Raw genomic sequence first — 21,957 nt, forward strand, 5'->3', positions numbered from 1 at the left:
AGTATTCAGATTCTTTGCTATGACTTGACATTTAGCTCAGGTGTCTCCCATTTCTCTTGATCATCTCTGAGATGTTTCTCCACCTTTAACTAGAGTCCACCTGTGGTAAATTCAGTTGATTGGACATGATTTAGAAAGGCACACACCTGTCTATATAAGGTCCCACAGCTGACAATGCATATCAGAGCAAAAACCAAGCCATTACATTTAGGGCATTTGTCCAAAGCGACTTACAGTAATTCATACACTGATGGCAGTGGCTGCCATGCAAGGTTCCAACCAGCACATCAGGAGGATGTTTGGGGTTCAGTATCTTGCCCAAGGACACTTCGACATGCAGACCAGGGGAATCGAACCAGCAACCTTCCATTAACAAGACGCTGGCTCTACCCCTGAGCCACAGAAGCCATGAGGTTGAAGGAACTACCTGCAGAGCTCAGACCCAGGATTGTGTTGAAGCACAGATCTGGGGAAGGCTACAACAAAATTTCTGCTGCATTGAAGGTCCCCAAGAGCACAGTGGCCTCCATAATCTTTAAATGGAAGAAGTTTGGAACAACCAGGACTCTTCCTAGAGCTGGCCGCCCGGCCAAACTGAGCAATCGGGGGAGAAGGGCCTTGGTAAGAGTGGTGACAAAGAACCCGATGGTCACTCTGGCTGAGCTCCAGAGATCCTGAGAGGGACACTCAGACTGTGAGAAACAAGATTCTCTGGCCTGATGAAACCAAGATTGAACTGTTTGGCCTCAATTCTAAGCATCATGTCTGGAGGAAGCAAGGCACCGCCCATCACCTGCCCAGGAGGACCTTAGGGACAACGGAACCCTGACTTGAACCCAATTGAACATCCCTGGAGAAACCTGAAAATGGCTGTCCACCGTCGGTCCCCATCCAACCTGACAGAGCTTAAGAGGATCTGCAGAGAAGAATGGCAGAAAATCCCAAAATCCAGGTGTGCAAAGCTTGTTGCGTCATTCCCAAGAAAACTCTATGCTGTAATCGCTAAGTACTAAGTACTGAGTAAAGGGTCTGAAAACTTGTCAGTGTGATATTTCAGTTTTTCCTTTTTAATAAATTTGCAAAAATTCGAAAATTCTGGTTCAGAGTGTAGACTGATGAGGAAAAAGACTATTTCAAACGATTTTAGCATAAGGCTGCAACATAACAAAATGTGAAAAAGTGAAGGGGTCTCAATACTTTCTGAATTCACTGTAAATTAATACCAACCAAGCACAAGAGATGCTCACCAAGTACAACTCACACCCCATTAAACTGAAAGGCATGTAAGACATCTTTTCGCCCTCTATTCAACCAGCTAATATGCTTTACGCCATCAGTGTGTCACATTACATAAGTTTCTGTAATCATTGTAATAATTTGTCCAGTTGTAAGCTGAAAGACAGATGATATTGATTAGTGTGAAGATATTTCTCCAAAGTCATATTGCATTGGAAGGTGAAATGTGGTCTACATGCAGACATAATTTCAGTAAATGTGGTTTTTCATATAAAATGTCATAAAAATGTACCAAAGGTGATGTGCTGCCAACAAGAAGCTTCCAGGACATCGTAATGGGATCACTTCTATATATTAATGTAAAATAAGACACTGCCTTACTGCTGTAAAGCGCATGCGCAAGTACAAAGGACTACTCTGAACCAGGACTTGCACATGAGTTGCACGAGCTAATAAAATGTGTTAAAATACTAAAAGAGTAATCTAACACCTTTTCTATACTGTCTTTTTGCCTGTCCTATTTTCGTCTTTAGAAAGAAGCTTCTATTCCAGCACTTACAAACTATAAAACTGTGGGTGTGTCTGTCCCTGATGGCAGGTCTGGTACCTTTGGTCTTGTATTGGCCTTGTTGTGTAGGCTGCAAGCTGCAGATAGACCCCTATACAATGCAAAAGCAGTGTAGAAGCTGGTACAGTATAGCGGTTACCTATCTTCTTGGTGGACAATGGTCTAATTGTTTCCAGTGAAGACATTAATTTAGCTTTTTGATGGCAGAGTGATACAAAGAGTACCTTCAATTGGCTTTTTTGGGATGAGTGACAAGTAGAACAATGGGAGGTAAATCCAGCAAAAACCAGGAAGCTGGCGTAGGAAACCTATTCTATTTTAGCCTACTTTCTTATTTCTTAACTTGTTTTAATGTTTTGTTTTAATGTATTTTAAAAGCTTTTACTGTAATTGTATGCGCCTGTAAAGCACTTTAAGTTGCCTTGTGTCTGAATTGTGCTATACAAATAAACTTGCCTTGCCTTTAACAGACTGACAGACATTTATGGCTTTTCCACCATGCTGCACTGATTTCCATTTCCATTACCAGTTTAACTGTGACGAGTTGCACCGAGCCATGCCAGGGAAGGACCCTCTTTGGAGTGTGGCCAAAGCGCACCCGCTCCACCCTGCCTCCAAGCGGGCTGGGTTGACATCTCGCAACTACGGCCAACCCATAATGACTCCCCTTCTCCCCCTCACAAGCTCACTGCAGACACAGCACCCACAGGCCCTCTTCCTCATCTCTGGGGATTTCAATCATGCCTCTCTGTCCTCCACGCTGCCCACATTCACACAATATGTCACCTGCCACACCAGGGACAATAAAACACTGGACTTATTTTATGCCAACAGCAAGGAGGCATACAACTCAGCCCCCCTCCCTCCCCTGGGAAGATCTGACCACAACCTGGTTCATCTCCTGCCTGTGTACATGCCCCTCGTAAACAGGCAACCAGTGGAGACCCGCACAGTTAAGACATGGACTGAGGAGTCTGAAGAGGCTCTGAGGGACTGTTTTGACTCAACTGTGTGGGAAGAACTGTGTGTTTCTCATGGGGAGGACATTGACAGTTTAACAGGATGCATAACAGACTACATAAACTTCTGTGTTGAAAACACTGTACCCACCAGGACTGTGCGGTGTTTTTCTAACAGCAAACCCTGGATTAATCCTGAAATAAAGGCTCTCCTTAAGGAGAAAAAGAGGGCCTTTAGGTCAGGAAACAAGGAGGAGCTGAAGGCTGTGCAGAGGGAGCTGAGGAAGAAGATCAGAGAGGGGAAGAACAGCTACAGGAGGAAGATGGAGGTCCAGCTGCAGCAGACTAACATCAGTGGAGTCTGGAAAAGCCTTAAAACCATCTCAGGGCTGAGGAAAACAGACTCTCAGGCTGCCGGGAATCAGACGTGGGTGAACGACCTGAACCTATGCTGCATTCCAGTTACATGGGAGACCACTCGCCCGAGTTGCGAAGTGGGAAATGTCGCAGCTGTCGCAACATTTCACGAGGCACGCCCCCTTTTGGTCGGAATATCCACTGTCCGACTCGGTGCTCCTGCGAGTACACCGAGTTGAGCGAGGATAGACAAACGACTCGTCAAACAAAGATGGCTGCGCCCGTAATTGATGTATTTTCTTTGTATTTGTACCAAGTTGGTCATTTTAATGTCGATGTTAAATGCTCTTACACATTTGATTACATTGCTGCTTTAATCCGGTCACCAATTTATGCATTGCACGGTCTTGCTGTGCGTGCAATACAATGTAAAGTTTTGTTTTCGAGCTGGTTTGCTAAAGAGGCTAATGTAGCTAACAACAACAACAACAATGACTAGCCTGCTACTACCCTGATGGCGTCCATGTTCTTCCGACTCGTCGTGTAGCGAGACAAACGGGAACGCTATTTGTGCTACAAGCCAGGAAATGACGTCATGTTCTCGCGTAAGAGCAACTCGGGCGAGTGGTCTCCCATGTAACTGGAATGCAGCACTATTCTTCAATAGGTTTGACCAGACACCCACCCCTCCCCCGGCCCAGTCATCTCTGCTGCCCCCCACCACCTCTTCCATCCCCCCTGTTTCCTGCCCCATTCTCACCTCTACCTCCTTCTCCACTGCTTTCAGCCTGCAGACACCCCCCACTGCCCCTCCTGACACTCACCCACCTCCCCCACCCAACACTCAGCCCCCCTGCTCCAATCTGTCCCTCTCCACTATCCAGGTGAGGAATGAACTGAGGAAGATGAAGGTGAAGAAGGCCACAGGTCCAGACGGGATCAGCTCCAGGCTCCTCAAGTCCCGTGCCGACCAGCTGTGCAGGATTGTGGAGTACATCTTCAGCATGAGCCTGAAGCTGGAAAAAGTGCCACTGCTGTGGAAAACCTCCTGCGTGGTACCAGTACCAAAGATCCCTCACCCTAAGGACTTCAACAACTACAGACCAGTTGCTCTCACTTCACACCTGATGAAGACCCTGGAGCGGCTGGTCCTTGTCCATCTCCGCCCTCTGGTGGGTCCTTTTATGGACCCACTCCAGTTTGCCTATCAGCCTGGCATCGGAGTGGACGACGCCATCATCTTCCTCCTGGACAGATCACTGTCTCACCTGGAAAAGCCTGGTAGCACTGTGAGTATCATGTTCTTTGATTTCTCCAGTGCTTTCCACACCATACAGCCTGCACTTTTGGGGGACAAGCTGGAGCTCACAGGGGTGGACCAACACCTCACGACCTGGATCCTCGATTACCTCACCAACCGGCCACAGTATGTGAGGACTCGGGACTGTGTGTCGGACACAGTCGTCTGCAGTACGGGGGCCCCACAGGGAACAGTCCTGGCCCCTTTCCTGTTCACCCTGTACACTGCTGATTTCACCCACCAAACACCCCACAGCCATCTACAAAAGTTCTCTGACAACTCTGCTATCGTCGGCCTCATCAGGGACGGGGACGACAGAGCCTACAGAGAACTTATTCAGGACTTTGTGGACTGGTGCCAGTGGAACCACCTCCAGCTCAACGCTGGGAAGACCAAAGAGCTGGTGGTGGATTTCCGCAGTCGCAAACAACCCTGCACACAGGTGAACATCCTGGGAACGGACATTGAGATGGTGACGTCTTACAAGTACCTGGGAGTTCACCTGAACAATAAACTGGACTGGACTGATCACACTGCAGCAACATACAAGAAAGGTCAGAGCAGACTCCATCTGCTGAGGAAGCTCAGGTCCTTTGGAGTGCAGGGGGCACTCCTGACAACTTTCTATGACTCTGTGGTGGCATCAGCCATTTTCTATGGAGTAGTCTGCTGGAGCAGCAGCATCTCGGCAGCAGATAGGAAGAGACTTGATAAACTTATCAAGAAGGCCAGCTCCATCCTGGGATGCCCTCTTGACCCAGTGCAGGTGGTGGGAGAGAGCAGGATGATGGACAAGCTGTCATCACTGCTGGTGAAGGAGTCCCAGCCCCTGCAGGTCACTATCACCGCACTGGTCAGCTCCTTCAGCGACAGGTTGATACATCCCAAGTGTGTGAAGGAGAGGTATCGCAGGTCCTTCCTTCCTGCTGCTGTTAGACTGTACAACCAGCACTGCTCCCAGTAGACCTCACATGTGCACTGTGCAATACAAAACTCTACACATATCCACACACTTTCTGGTTTGCACTAATTGGACAATTTTTAATACCTATATTTACTATTTATTGTTTGTAAATAAAAATACCAAACTGTTTATACTTACACTGTTCATATTATAAATACTATGGCATATTGTAAATACCAAGTTCATATTGTAAATACTATGTATATACAAGTTAATTCTATTTCTTATCTCTTATCTCTTATAATATTGTTTATTTTTTACTTTTTATTATTGTTTAAGTGTGATACTGTCCTTTGGCTGCTGTGACTAAGGAATTTCCCCATTTGCGGGACAAATAAAGGATTTCTGATTCTGATTCTGATTCTGAACATGCATGTGTAGCAAGACTCAACTCATGTCTGTGAAGGAAAACTGAGACAAAGGCATTTCTAAAAGTCTCTGTGTTCAGCTTTCAGTCCTTTTGTAGCTTCTAAAGTGAATTTCTTTATTTTTCTCTCCTGTGTCCCTATTTGTACTTTCAGATATCTGCTTTATTTTAATGTTTCATCAATTTGCTTTCAGCTGTTTTAGGAGTTGTGTCAAGTTAGTGCAGGTGAAAAACCGACATTTCCGGGTTTTGCTGCTTCACAATACAAGCATGTTAATAATTCTATAACAGGACTTTGATTGTGAAGATTTTATAGGATATTAAATGTGTTTATCACAGAATTAGTGAAACTTTTTTGGTGGCTAATCTTCAATACTCAAAAATGCTGGGAGGAAGATCATTTACAGTCGTTCCGTTTAGCATTATTCAAGACAAGCTCTAAGCGGTTATCCCTGTTATGGAAATGCAAATCCCTTCCGCACTGGGCTGACGTGCTGAGTCAAACCCAGTCAACCTGAGTCAGCACATGTGTATGAAAAAGGCCCATTAGAAACATTGGAGGATCAGAAAACAGTTGGTCAGGTGGTCTGTAGGGGTTTCAGGTGGTCTACAGGTTGTGGCTCTCTGTGGACACTGTAATGCTCTAATACTCTGGGAGGGCTGGTTCAATATATGACATGACTCATAATACATGTCATATATTGTACCTGTAAAGGTAGATACTGTAAATACAAGGGATAGGACAGAGCAAGTGAGACTGGCTGAGAAATGATGGCAAAGAAAATAAGTGAGATCAAGAGCATCATGCATATAATATGGACCTAATTATAAGACCAAGGGAGGGGGGAGGGGACAAGATGCTGAGGATGTATGAGAAAAGAAAAGAGATAGAAAAGTCCTTACAAAAAGCCGTACATCCCCTGATCCGTCAGAGGAGCGAGGGGCAAGCCTGGGAGAGTTTGGTGAAAAAAAAAGATTTTGGAACTGAAATAAAAGCAGATTAGCACTCTTAGGTCGAGTGCCTGTTTTTCAAACTTACATCTCTCTAATGAAGGAGATTTTTTTCTTCCACATAGACATATGCAATGAAAAAGATGAATTTGTTGTAATGCCAAAAGCAAGAGTTCATTTAAAAGCTGTAGCATGCAAAACATGTTCGATAACTGAACTTGATGTATTCACATGTGGCTGTTGTGCAGCCATGGCAAAGGCGACCACTTGCACAAACCTCATAGCTCATATTACCACAGAGAAGAAAACAGTTACATAACCCTTTTCACAACAACAAAAATTTAAAAAGTAATGAAATCAGAGTAGTGAAAGCATTACCTGATCTGTTGAGGAAGAAGCCTTCAAAAACCACAAAGTTATTGACCTGGACAGAATAAAAATAAAGATAAATAAGAAAACTAAAATTGCTCATGAGAAAAGGTTACTGTCTGTGAAGTTTCAATACAAATTGTTTTTTATAAAAAGGTTATTAGTTTATTATCAGTTTGAGTATGTCTGTAACCCTGTATGTTCAACCAATTGTCCTCCGTCTTTTTGGTGAGGTTAGGATGCTTTAGTTTACAATTCACTGAGCTTGCTGTAGCTATCAACCTGATCAAACAAGTAACGATTAAACAGGAAAGCCATTAGCCCCTTTCAGCCCCAGATAATGCCTACATGCCAATTTACTTATCTGTTTGTTCCTTTTAAGGACTTGAGCAAATTCAGTCTTGATCTTTGGGAACAGTGTATGGAACCGAAATGATGGAAGATCAGAGTTCTACTAACTAGCTTTTTTATCATTCAATCACATCTCATTCATTCAGAAAAAAAGAGCTCTCTCAGGTATCAGTAAGTAGTGACACGGCAAACTCAATATGGACCACCAGAAGCATTACAGCGGGACTTCCTTAAAGTGAGCAGACAGTGTGTTTTTATTAGGAATGTCCCAATCAAGTTTTCTGGCCCTTGTCAGACTTTAATATTACGTAGCTGCAGAGTCCAATCCAGTACTTATATTTAGCTAAATGTTTATTAAATGTGTATTGAAATAACAGATGTGGCTACTTAATGTTACTCACCTTATTTTTCATAAGCTACTTGACCCAAACACTGGAAGTCCTGATTCAAAATTATTAATAAGTGTATCAGCTTAAATTTTTTATATATTATGAATCAAAGTTTAACTGGGAGAATGTGACTCCTAAAACTGACGTGAGGCAAACAGCTGATAGTTTTTACTGGAGCAGATATCTCACTCTGTTGGGTCATTCAATGCCGACTCACCCGGAATTCAAGAATTCAAGAGTTCAAGAGTTCTTTCTCAGAAAACTTCCCATTAAAACTTCCATTAAATTCACTGGTCCTTGCAAAATTTCATAACTGTACTCCTAATACTCTAATTTTAAACAGTAATCAAATGAATAACCACACAACAATTTATTAAATTTCCTACTTTTCACATCCAGTGGTTTAATTTCATAGGTAGATATTTTTACTGGTTTTCTGTCTGTGTGAAGAGTTTTTCACTGGGTTCAGCAAATTAATTGCAGTTACAGCTTGTAATAGCTTGGTTTGCTGCATACTAGATGATGTCATCTTGTTCGGTGTCTGGAAGAAATATTAATCTTAGTTCCTGAGTGTTACGTGCCCAGCAGGGGCAGAGGGTTTGTTTTCTTTCTCCCTCTCTTCTCTGTCTCTCCCTCCCCTAGTTTTCCTTCAGGTGCTGACAAGGTGACAAGCTGCACCTGAGAGGCCATGAAGCCACCGCCCTCTGTTGCAGTAATTTCTGGGGTGGCCCAATAAAAGGGAGCCTGGCTGAGGAGCTCTCTCTCTCATTTTTCATTTGGTCCTCACATAACACACATGCTCAGGCAGACTTGTTTTTGTTTTGGATTGGTAAAGGTATGTGGTGGGAGAAAGGAGTTAGGTAAGTTGGGGTGCCCTGTACATTTCATCACGTAGTAAACTCTGTCTAAAAACACTAGTTTAGCGGTGGATGGATGCCACTTGTATCGTTTTGAAAGTTGTTTTGAACTCCTTTTTTAGAGAAGAGGTTTTTGTGTTACGAATAAGAATTAGTATAGGCCTTGTTTTGTTTTATTGATTTCATTGCTTTGGCACTCCACCTCTCTCCTTTCCTCCCCCACATATTGTAAACCAAGTTGTGAGTTAAGTTCACCCTCATTAAAACATGTTTTCTTTAAACGTTGTCTTGTCTAAATCCTTGGTTTGTTGTGTTGCCGTTCCCTGTTCCTCCTGGACAATAAAAAGGGACGTAACACTGAGCTCAATACACATATTATACCACAATTCCAAACTTTTCTGAACTAATTTCTGACATCATCAACTCAGCCAAAACTTTCCATTAATGTAGTCCATCATGGGACAGTTAGTTTTTCTTCTAGCCTTTTTCCAATCGAACAGTGCTTCATGATCTCACAATCAAATCAAACTGTTTAATGATGAAATGAATCATGACTACACACTTTAAATACATCTGGTTATATTGCTATCCATTTTGCAATAATCTACCCAAACCTGTTTATGTGGGATTAGCCCAGACTTGCTGTAATGTTTTCTAATGCTATTAGTTAATGATGTCAGAAAGTTCAGAAAAGTTTGAAATTGTGATATATCTGTGTATGGAGCTATGGAACAAGATGACATTATCTGCAACAAACTAACCATTACAAACTGTAACACACCAACCGGTATCACACAGACAGAAAACCTTGAATTCAAAACAGTACAAATATGTACCTATGAAATAAAACCACTGAATGTAACATTACATCCAGTGAAGAGCAGCAAGAAGTTCAAAAAAGTATTGAATGGTGAAGGAGCAAAATAACATCTTTGAATTTTTTACAAATATGCAATGAATGTTAACACTTAAACATAATAAAGTTTAAAGGAAATTAAAATAATCCTTCTTTGGAAAATAAACAGTCAAAATAAGTTAAAATGTGGGCTTTTCAGCCCAAAAGCCATGTAGTAAGACATGTTGCACTCAATTTTTTAACTTCAACTTCTGTGATTGAACTATATTAATACATCACAGCATCAAAATTTGGTGGCAAGAACAACTAGTGGGGGTATTAATTTTTGATATTGAAATATTGTTCATTTGGATTAAAACAGTTATTTTGTTAATTTGATAACTGTAAACATTCTGCAACAATTATTGAAATGAATACACAAAGTTTCCTTAGGGCTCAGTAAAAATTTCAACCCACTGAAAACGAAGCAATTGGTGAGGCTGAGAATACACATAAAGTGAATCACAAAAATTATGAAATTTAGCTCTGAGGGCCAAACTTCAAAAATTATATTTATTTATTATTTATATTAATTAAACTAATAGCCTCGATCTTCATGTAAATAAATATCTGTTAAGTCACTATTTATTGCCAAATGAGGTAACACAATAATGATTGAGCCTATGGCCCACTGATGAAAGCCCTTGCATTTGCTGTAATAATGCAAGGGAAAATACCACAAGTGACGTGTTCATCCAGCATTTTTAGTACGAATAGAGGATTTTGCAAGGTCCCATGAGTTTAATGGAAGTTTTTACATTAGTTTTTCATAGTCTATGACATGAACTGGGGAGCCAAGGATACTTGTGTATTTGTAGAGCAGCTCCTTGAACAATAACAACATGGATCATTGGTCAGTCAAACCTTTGGCCCAGGTTCAAAGCATTGTAATTTTTTCCACTGTGTGAAGTTTTAATGCTGTTCTGTTGAAGTTTGTAGTTATAGTCAAACATATACCACAAGCTGTTGAAGATATGACTTTTTCTTTATGTTATGGAAAATGTAAGGACATTTATTTATTTGCTGGTGTTCTGAACCTCTATTTTCTCTTCTTATCTTTATCAGTAGTGTATTTGTCTAAAGTATTAATTGATTGTCATTATATGCACCTTTTGAACATCGTGTTTTATACAAATACACGAACAATGACCTATCTACTCACTAATAAGTGTTTCATGCATAACATCAAATAATGAAACCGAAGCCTCAAATATAGCCAAAATAAAAGAGAAAGAGGAAGGAGCAACTGTCCAAATATAACATAATAAAACAAGAAAAGAGTTTCACACTGCCACATTAAAGCAGATGTCATTTTCTGTGGGTCCCCTGAGGAAAGCCAATACTGCCAAGAGATCTTATCTGTAGAACTGGAAGTCAGGCAGATTTGTTGTAGTACAGTGTAGAATAGATAGGAGGGAACCATAGTGTGAGATGAAAGTACAGACTGTACCTGAGGAACACTTTGTGTCAGGCAGTAATGCCTTGCCAGGAAAGACAGGAACTTGGGCGAGGGCCTGTCGTAAGCCATCAGAACTGGCTCGACATTCTTGTGCTACAGTGGAGAAATGAGAAAACATTCAGTCACTGATAAAGAACACATAACAACCATCTGCACTGCAGGTTGCAGGTTACTACTATTACATTATGCCAGGTTCTCCTTTTGTCTCAATAAAGCTGTGGAGTGCAATATTCTATATTATTTTTGTTATAACATTTTGTTTGTGTTTTGTTCCTGAAGTCCCATTCATTTTCTGTTTCAACAGTGTAGGTTACTGGCAGCTGGAGAACTTTCAGGGCTTGGATGAACAAGAGACACAGATTGATTTCTCAGTACAAAGTATTGGTACTTTTACACTTCTTTCACAGCTACTTTCACAGTTGGCAATTCACTGAATACAGTGGCTAATATTGCCCAATCCCACCACCAGAGAGCAGGTTTTGTACAATGATGATCCAACACTTCACTTTAAGCTTTAAATGTATTTAGTTTAGGGCTCTGGGTGAAATTGGGAATGACTTTTGTCATATTTTGTTCCAAAATGCAGCAACAGGCACATTGCCTCTGACACAAAGTAGCAACCAAGTGTGCACGCAGTTGGATACAGATAGGAGGCTGACCTATGAGGTGTTTGGTTCCTTCCATATACTGTCAGGCTGTGTATAAGAAGGAGTCAAACTGACCTCCTGATGCTGGTATGACAGCATATTTCCCTCATTCTCCAGATCAATCGACAATTGGTTCTTTATTTTAATTTGCTGATGGCTATTTCTTATGAAGGTATTTGTACATTGCAAAATATAAAAGCTTGTAAACTTGAAATGAGAACTTGTAGAACACAATTCTGAACTTGTATGTTTAAATATTCACTTGTATAAAATATTCACATAAATATGAACTGAATTTGAAGTCACAGAAGAAAACACAAGAGAATGTTGTATGTTGAAATTAGCACTCAAAATATGATATGACCACACACCTGTATGCTGTAAAGTCACAGATACAATATTCACAAATGTTCATTCAAGTCTGTCATCCAGTCACGGTCATGGCCATCATCTTGTTCCAAGTGAGTCTTGACATTTTTTCCCTCTAAATTCACATTTGGCAGAGGTGCTAACTCATGAGAAAAACTCAGTGTTTATCAAGTGTACAGCATATAGCTTGAGAGGCATATAAAGTCATTTTGCTGTGTTGCTCGGGACAAAACTCTTATGTTCACCTAATGTTCAGGCTTGGGGATTAACGGAATACATGTAACAGGATTACACAACTAGGATATCAAAAAAGGTAACTGTATTACAGTAAAGTTACAGAAATAAACATGTAATTAGATTAAAGATACATTCAGTAAAGAAGGGGATTACTAATAGGATTACACATTTAAAATAAAGAATGATATACTGGTCTGTAACCATGCACATGCGCATACGTGACAACACGTGTCTCACACAACATCACTCTGGTCTAGAGTGAAACCAATTACATGAGTGTGTATTCTCAAAGATTACAAACTCATTATTAAGATTAAATATAAGTCATCTTACTTTTAGCAGGTAAATAGTAACTGTATCAGAATACATTTTAAAAGTTACCCTCCCAACCCTACTAACATTGAATTTGTCAAAAGTTTCTCAGGTGAAACAATAGTATTATGCAGACACAGCCTTTCATGTTGTGCAATGAAAACAACAACAAAACAATCAGAGACTTTTAAATTATGATATAATGTATGTGCATTGAGCTAAGGATTAAGATTACTATTTTGTCCAGACACACAGAACAGGATGGCATCACCTAGATGCAATTTAGGTGATGTCAAGCAAGCAATTACAAGCTGTAACTAATAGATAGATAGAAAACCTTGAAGTCAACACTGATAAAAAAAAAAAAAATTGCTAATTTAAAAAAAAAAAAAAAAAAAAGTATAATTGATGGAGTAATATAACGTCTTTGTTTTTTTTAAATATATATATACAATGAATATCAACACTTTCAAATACAAAAGTTTCAAGAAAATGAAATAATTCTTCTTGGGAAAATCCAGTCAAAATAACCCAAAAATTGTGTTTTTCAGCTCCGAAGCTATATTTAACAAGATCTGTGGCACTCAGTTTTTTATATAGGACCAAGCAATGTCTAGATGTGACAGAACTTCATTAGTACTACACAGAATTTCATTAATACTACACAGAACTACATTAATACTACACAGAACCAGAATAAGAAGAAAGATAAAAAAACAATAAAAAATTATTTCCTGTTATTAATTTAATTACTGTAACCATTTAGCGACAACTATAAGTGTCTCTTGGATGTTCAGGACAAATTTCAACCCAATCCAATTCCTCTGTGTTTCATCCCAACATTTGTCTTGGCAAGCAATAAGCCTACATACTATTTATGTTTTGAACTGAAGAGCCTGTCATAACACCCAACACTACACTGTGTCCAGGTCCATTTTGCTAGTTAAACGGCGGATAATCTGGGCACAAAGTGCGGCACACGGTGCAAAGAGGTTGCATTTAGACTCTGAATTAGTCATGGGTGTGTTTTGGGCGGAACATAAATCAAACCAATCCGCATGTCGGTTCCCATTCCCTTTAAGAGCCAGGTGCACCGGGGCCTGGCACATATTAACTAGTGGCACTCGTCTTCACTGAGGGAAAGGGATGTGGTCCTTGGCTGCTGGACCCTCTGCCCCACCATTTCACAATCATCTGTCCCATTAACAACTCTGTTTGACTGCATATGAGAAAATACATTGACATTAAACTGAGGAGGAGGAGGAGTGCTGCTGCGTCCCTCTGTGTGTAGACGCATCTTACTGTCTGAATAATGCGTCCTTTAAATATCAGGAAACAGACTGCATCTTTGACTTTAGACCAGCTTTTTGTTGGTCTATGGCGCTGTCACTTTCCACTGCCTCAAGATAGAAATCCACCATCAGTGCGCCTGACCACACCTCACTTTAAGACCAACCAGGTTTGAGCCGAGCATAAGGTAGAGCCCTGAGTCAGGTAATCTAGAGAGAGGAATGCTTCACCTGCAACATGAAATCAAACAGCTCCAGCCCATAGCCATGTCGCTGCAGGTTCTCTGCGATGTAGAAATCCAACACACACAGTGGCTCTGCCTCAATGTGGACACCCTGTGGGTTCTGAAGAGGAAATACAACAAGCAAGTATACATGTACAGTTGACAAAAGAAGTTCAAATAGACCTAAAACCAGTGAAGCATGTGAAATTATAGCTGACCTGAAAGGACAAAAATTACATTAAAAGAAAGAAATAAAATAGATGACTCACAAGCAGAAATAGCTTCTTATAGCCGACCTTGAGAAATCCCACGACCATGCCACGTCCTCTGTATGTAGGGGATAGGAGGGGCAGCAAGTTTGATTGGGTTGGAGGGGGTATACAATGAAGTGCAATGAATAAAGCTCTCAAGCTAGTTTCCCATTTGGGTGATTTGAGTCGAGCTTCTGCCATTAGCATTAAACACAGTGTCTTATGTCATATGTCTTAACACTACAGTACATGCATTGTGACCACAGTATGACTCAGTATGACTGCTGGTGAGCTGAGCAGGGCCAGCTGAAGAGAACTAACTTAGTCAGCCGAGAGACAAACAGTGGAAAATGTGTGTTTGTGTACAATGAGTGAAAGCTGAGGGATGGATGTGAGATGTACCCGTTGCTCTCTCCGTCCTTCAGCAAATACAGCTGATGCCTCTGGGACTGCAGCTTAGAAGCACTTGTTATAGGTGCTGTGAGCTGTTGGGCCTGTGGAGAGCAAGCATGAACATCGTTAACACGTGTAGAAACAGTACTATCACGAATATTGTGATTGTTAAATAATATATGTGTATTGAGCTAAGGAATTAAGATTAATATTTTGTCCACAGAGAACAAGATGTCATCATCTAGTATGCATCTTACCAAGTCAATTCATTTGCATTTGCATTCCCTGAACCCAAAGAAAAACAGGCTCAATTGGTATAATGCTGACACAAAAACCTACAAGTCAACAAAGCACAAAAATCTACTAAATCAGCAAGATGAGTGGCACTTTATTTTTAATTATTGTTATTAATCTTATTACTGTAAACATTCTGTAACAACAAATGTAAAAAAAATACATGCTGTAAATTATTAAGGTTTATTAGATGTTCACTAAACATTTCAACCCAATCCAGTAAAAAATAAGCAATTGGTGAGGCTTAGAATACACATACATGAACTTGATAGAGGTTTTATATGAATCTCTTTGAGAAAATCCATGATATGAACTAGGAAAAGTTCTGAATTTTGGTTGAGTTGGCATTGCTACACACATAGCCACAACACACAGCGGCCAATTGGGTATTGTTTTTTTTCTCAACAACCAAGTTGTTCAGATACATACACGTTTAATGAACCTGGAATAAACACGTGAACAGAGAGCTGCTCTGCTCACAGTGCAATAGAGGCTGTCTGATATTAACACAGACACATCACAGCAGGGTGGGGCTTCAAGGCCCTGACTGACTGAGAGGGACAAAGGCGCGCCACTCTCAGAGAAGTCTGGTGAAGTTACTGCCTGGATTTCAACCATGAATTATTACATTTTTATAGTTTTAATTGGTATATTTGTCACTTGATATATTTAAACTAATTGCGAATTAACTCAAACATGCTGGTGGAGAGAGTTTTGGTCTTTCTTTTCGCTGTGAAAGTACTTCTTTCATTCAGCCGAGCCATTGTTGCACAGCAACTACATGGCCGCATTGTTTACATGAGGGATCAGCTGTTCGCTATGAAGTCGGCCAGCATGGCATCCAGATCAACAGACATCCCCGAAGAGATCTGGAGAAGGACACAGAGGCTGCAGGGGAGGAATAAATCAGCGGAATCCAAGAGCAAAGTCGAGACATCGGAGGCTTATGGAGAAGAGGAGTTATAAGCCGTGTCTTCTCTCTCTTATCATAGGCAACGTGAGATCGCTGGCTAATAAGATGGAGGAGCTCACGGCGCTAGCCAGGAGTCAGAGGGAGTACCGGGAGTGTAGTTTAATGTGCTTTATGGAGACATGGCTGCACCAGGACATTCCCGGCGACAACGTTTCCATCGAGGGCTTTGACAGTGTTTGGGCCGACAGGGACTACACCGGGAGTGGTAAGCATAAAGGAGGGGGGCTTGCCGTTCTAGTTAAAGGAATAGTTCACTCTAAAATGAAATTCAGTCATTATTGACTCACCGTCATGCTGATGAGAAGTCCGGTGTAGTTTCTTATTCCTCAAAGTGCAGCTGGAGACCCGCGGGGGTACCCTCCGGCAGCAATAATCCATATAACAGGCGTAAATGGCGCCCGAGACGAAAAGGTCCATAAAACTACACAAAAACTTTGTAATATTCCTCCATACTGCTCGTCTGCTGCAATCCAAGTGTCCTGAAGTGGCGACATCCAGAGTTTACTCGAAATGACGTCATTTAGTACATTTTTACAGCTAAACAGTCACTATACTATGTTTGCCTGGAGGCACGCTCCCGCGTGCACGCGAGTCTCCCTCGCACCCGCTTGCATTACGGAAGCCGCGCCGGACAAGATCAACAGAACTTGCAATAGATACACACCGGTATTTACATCCAGCTGTGAGTTTCAAAGTTTCAAATCACTAGTGCAGGCAGATCCCTCTTGTGTTTGTGTGTCGCTCGATCGCTCACAGCAGGATGTAAATACCGGTGTGTATCTATTGCGAGTTCTGTTGATCTTCTCCGGCGCGGGCGTGCCTCCAGGCAAATATAGTATAGTGACTGTTTAGGCTAGAAAAATGTACTAAATGACGTCGTTTCGACTAAACTCTGGATGTTGCCACTTCAGGACACTTGGATTGCAGCGGACGAGCAGTATGGAGGAATATTACAAAGTTTTTGTGTAGTTTTATGGACCTTTTCGTCTTGGGCACATTGACGCCCGTTATATGGATTTTTGCTGCAGGAGGGTACCCCCGCGGGTCTCCAGCTGCACTTTGAGGAATAAGAAACTACACCGGACTTCTCATCAGCATTAGGGTGAGTCGATAATGACTGAATTTCGTTCTAGAGTGAACTATTCCTTTAACAACAGGTGGTGCAGTCCTGCTCATATTACCGTCAAAGAGCACATCTGTTGCCCGGACATTGAACTGTTTGCCGTTGGACTCCGACCATATTATCTGCCTCGGGAGTTTTCACATGTTGTGATGGTGACTGTTTACATTCCTCCCTCTGCCCACCCGACGTCGGCGTGTGACGTCATCCACTCCGCCATAGCCTGGTTACAGACTCAACACCCGAGTGCATTCATTGCAATCTCGGGTGACTTCAACCACGTCACCATGGATACAGCACTGCCCAACTTCGCACAGTATGTGAGCTGTCCTACCAGAGAGGAGAGGACCCTGGACTTGCTGTATGCTAACGTAAAGGATGCATACAGCTCCTCTCCCCTCCCCCCACTGGGTAGATCAGACCACAACCTGGTGCACCTCAACCCCTGTTATGTGCCTCTGGTGAAGAGCCAGCGACCACAAGGACAGTGAGGAGATGGTTGGAGGAAGCTTATGAGACACTTCAGGGATGTTTTGAGGTCACGGACTGGCAGTCACTCTGTGAGCCGCATGGAGAGGACATTGATGGGCTCACCGAGTGCATCACGGACTATATCAACTTTTGTGTAGACTCCACTGTTCCAGCTGAGACTGTGCATTGTTACCCAAATAACAAGCCGTGGGTAACAAAGGACATGAAAAGAATCCTCAATGAAAAGAAGAGGGCTTTCAGAGCTGGCAACAGGGAGGAAGTGAGAAAAATACAGGGACACCTAAAGGTGATGATCAGGGAGGCTAAAGAAAACTACAGGAGGAAGCTGGAGCGGAAACTTAAGCAGAACAACACGAGAGAGGTCTGGAGAGGAATGAGGACCATCACTGGAATCAGGTCAGCTGGCAATAGAGGAGTTAAAGGCAGCGTGGACCGGGCCAACGAACTCAATCTGTTTTTTAACAGATTTCATACTGAGGCCCCTGCACCCCCTGCTAACACCACCATCAATCCTACTGCTGTCTGCCAACTACCACCTTCTCCACCCCCTCCCCCTCCTTACAGCCTTTCATCCTCCTATGAGATCCCTCCCCACACCTCCTCCCCTGGTCTTCAGACTCACCACACTCACCACACACTACAACCCAATCACCCAATCACAAACCACTCTTGGACCCCCTACAGTTCGCCCATCAGCCCCAACTTGGAGTTCAGGATGCCATCATCTACCGGCTCAACCGTGTTTACGCCCACCTGGACAAGCCAGCGAGCATAAAATAATAGGCTAGCTTGTTTGTCAAATCTGTCTGGATTCAAAATCACACCGAAAATCAAAGTAAAAAACTAAAATCACAGATATGCCTCCCCAGACCATCACTGACCCACCACCAAACCGGTCATGCTGGATGATGTTACAGGCAGCATAATGTTCACCACGGCTTCTCTAGACTCTTTCACGCCTGTCACATGTGTTTAGTGTGAACCTGGTCTTATCTGTGAAGAGAACGGGGCACCAATGGCGGACCTGTCAATTCTGGTGTTCTCTCGTAAATGCCAGTCGAGCTGCGCGGTGCTGGGCTGTGAGCACAGGTCCCACTAGAGGACCTCGGGCCCTCATGCCACCCTCATGGAGTCTGTTTCTGACAGTTTGCTCATAAACATGCACACCAGTAGTCTCCTGGAGGTCATTTTGTAGTGCTCTAGCAGTTCTCCTCCAGTTTCTCCTCGCACAAAGGAGCAGATACCAGTCCTGCTACTGGGTTGATGTCCTTCTACGGCCCTGTCCAGCTCTCCTAGTGTAATGGTCGGTCTCCTGGGAGACACAATAAACCCTCCTGTGACCACAAGTATTGATGTGCCATCCTGGAGGAGCTGGACTACCTGTGCTACCTGATTGGGCTGCAGGTACCGCCGCATGCTACCAGTAGTGACAAGGACACTAGCAGAACACAAAACTAGAGAAGAATCAGTCAGGAAGGATCAGGAGGGCGCAATTGTCTGTGGCCATCCCAGATGAAAAAATACTATACTTGAATTATACTTTTACAGACTGTACTAAGTACACATTTAGTATGCTGTATGCTTTTTTTTGTCACCATAATGTGTAATTAAGTGTGCTCAAGTAGTCATTGAGTACTACTTGAGTACTACTTAAGTACACTTAAAGTGTAAATAGTATGTTAAATTGGAACAACTTTTTACAAACTTTAAGTGTACTAAAGTACATCTGCGCAAGAACACCGTCACCTGATTTGAAATACACTTGCAGTACAATTGTATTAGACCACCAGTATGTTCAAAATATACTTAAAAGGCCTTAAAATTAAATTGATAGTTGTGTAGGATTGTATTTTTAATGCACTTATCATTATTCTAGCATGCCTTTATAATACTTCAAGTTTACATCAAGTGCACTCTCTGACTATTTATATTACTTTTCAAGTGCACTATTATGTTAATAAGAATGCATTTATAGTGAAGTAATATCACAATTTAAGCATCAAAAAGGTATGTACTTCAAGTATAATATTATTATACTATAATGTATGGTTTAGAAGTGTATTTGAAGTGCAATAGGTGTTGCAGGTATTAGTACTGTATAGTACACTGTGTTAGTGGTACAGAAGTATACTTGATGTCACCACATGCACTTCGATCTACTTAATTTCTGGTACCACTAGTACACTAAAAGTGTGCTACTCAGTTCTATGAAAAAAATCCACTTCAAATTACTGAAAAAACAAAATCAAATTTATTTATATTAAAACACAAAACCTCTCAACCGAGGTATCCAGGCAATTAAACAATGCTGCACGAACATAACAGTTTGTAACAAAATAAAACAAAAAATGCAGTAAATTTACTGGAAAAACGATCACAGCTTAACCTTGGCATAGCCCTAATTATTGCACTGCCTTTGGAGCATGGCTCGGATCTCACTGACCTCCGTATTTGGGAATTTCTCCCTCACAGCGTCTGTGGAAAAATGAAGCAGGAATTAATACTTGATTTCACATTAGGTGAAAAATACTATACTTGAATTATACTTTTACAGACTGTACTAAGTACACATTTAGTATGCTGTATGCTTTTTTGTCGCCTTTATGTATAATTAAGTGTGCTCAATAGTGTGCTAAATTGGAACAACTTTTTACAAACTTTAAGGGCCGGATCTACTAAGATCCCAAATTGCTTGTACTAATCTGCGTGCGCAATCTAGAAATTTGCGTGTGGGGTCGAACCGCGGTTTGCGGGCGATTTACTAAGAGTGATTGCGTAAATGACAACAGGTGCAAATGTGTTGGAGACACGCCTATTTAAATGAGGGTTCAGCGTGTTTCATGGTTTTCAGCATGGCGAGTTTGAGAGAGCGAAAGAGCAAAGTGAAATTCGACCCTTTGGAATTAGAAGTGTTGGTAGAGGAAGCGAATAAACATTTCAATGAGCTGCAGCAAAGGAATCTGACGGTCACGCAATGCCGTGTGGGAGAAAATCGGTGAAAAAGTTAATGCTGTTGAAAAAACAGGCAAACATGGAACATGCAAACCATATACAGGGCTGGAGTCTGTGACCATAATGGTACATGCAAGGAGTTTGCACACGTTTTAATACACGCAAACCTTTAGTAGATCCAGCCCTAAGTGTACTAAAGTACAGCATACTAAAGTACAGTACAGTACACATTTAGTATGCTGTATGCTTTTTTGTCGACTTTATGTATAATTAAGTGTGTTCAAGTAGTCATTAAGTACTACTTGAGTACTACTTAAGTACACTTAAAGTGTAAATAGCATGTACTAAAGTACACCTGCACAAGTACACCCACCACCTGATTTGAAATACACTTGCAGTACAATTGTATTAGACCACCAGTATGTTAAAAATATACTTAAAAGGCTTTAAAATTAAATTGATAGTTGTGTAGGATTGTATTTTTTATTAATTATTTGTTTATTTCTTTTATTTATTAATTTTGTGTTATTAATTGGTAATAATTCATAGGAAATTAGAAAACGAACATTATTTATGCAGACAGTGTATGAATGTAACAAGCTATTTGGATCTCATCTGAGCTGCCTTTAGGTCAGGTTTTTTGGTGACATCATTAGCTTGTGTTTTGCATTTATGGGATTCTTGTCAGTGGCCAATTGGATATTAAAAGCTGCAATATTTAAGAACAATTACCCATAATTGCAGCAACAACCGTCCATTTATGGCAAGTATTGTTTTGATGGCTACTGAGAGTCAAGACCAGAGTGTATTGAGACAAGACAAAGTGTTTGAGGGATTGAGTCAGAGTCAAGACTGTGAACACCAGGACAAAGACCAGTGCAAGCTCCACATTGCATTGATACAGATAAAACATGGAACATGCAAACCATATACAGGGCTCGAGTCTGTGACCATAATGGTACATTACTGATGATTATTTATCAAACCACCAATGGTCATCCCTACAATAGAACCTAACAAGTAGTCAAATAAACAGGTAGTCAAATAAAATCTGGGTCTCGAATAAACTCCCTGTGCGTATAATTTGCATGCCAACAAAGCATAATGTATAAAATCGTTATAAATCTCGGGATTTATAGAGAAGAAACACCTTTATGAAAAAAATAAAAATAAAATACAACTGAGGAGTGAAATCAAATGTCTTGTGTTATTAAATAATGTAACAAGAAAGAAACTGTACCTTTGGAGGAACTCAAGTGTTGAGCGTAGTTCCACTGGGTAGTGTATGTTGAAACAGTAGTAACTCCCGAACAGCAGGCAGGATGGCTCATAAAGGATGGAGCGGGGCTGGGAATCCTCACAGAGGCCGTAAAGGGGGTCCT

General features: G+C 41.4%; 1 protein-coding gene across 2 annotated transcripts in view; it reads right to left on the reverse strand.

Annotated features, from left to right (window-relative positions):
• The window catches only part of atat1 (alpha tubulin acetyltransferase 1), a 59,520-nt gene that overhangs the window by 16,861 nt on the left and 20,702 nt on the right, over positions 1 to 21,957 (reverse strand). For both annotated transcript variants that reach the window (XM_073463548.1, XM_073463549.1), the window contains exons 3-7: positions 14,754 to 14,845; positions 14,370 to 14,427; positions 14,108 to 14,221; positions 11,014 to 11,115; positions 7,081 to 7,126 (exon numbers count right to left, since the gene is read on the reverse strand). In XM_073463548.1, coding sequence (XP_073319649.1) covers positions 7,081 to 7,126; positions 11,014 to 11,115; positions 14,108 to 14,221; positions 14,370 to 14,427; positions 14,754 to 14,845 — 412 coding nt within the window. The remainder of the gene's footprint in view (positions 1 to 7,080; positions 7,127 to 11,013; positions 11,116 to 14,107; positions 14,222 to 14,369; positions 14,428 to 14,753; positions 14,846 to 21,957) is intronic.

The sequence above is a fragment of the Pagrus major genome, chromosome 3 (genome assembly GCF_040436345.1).
Source record: "Pagrus major chromosome 3, Pma_NU_1.0".
In the NCBI taxonomy this organism is placed as follows: domain Eukaryota; kingdom Metazoa; phylum Chordata; class Actinopteri; order Spariformes; family Sparidae; genus Pagrus; species Pagrus major.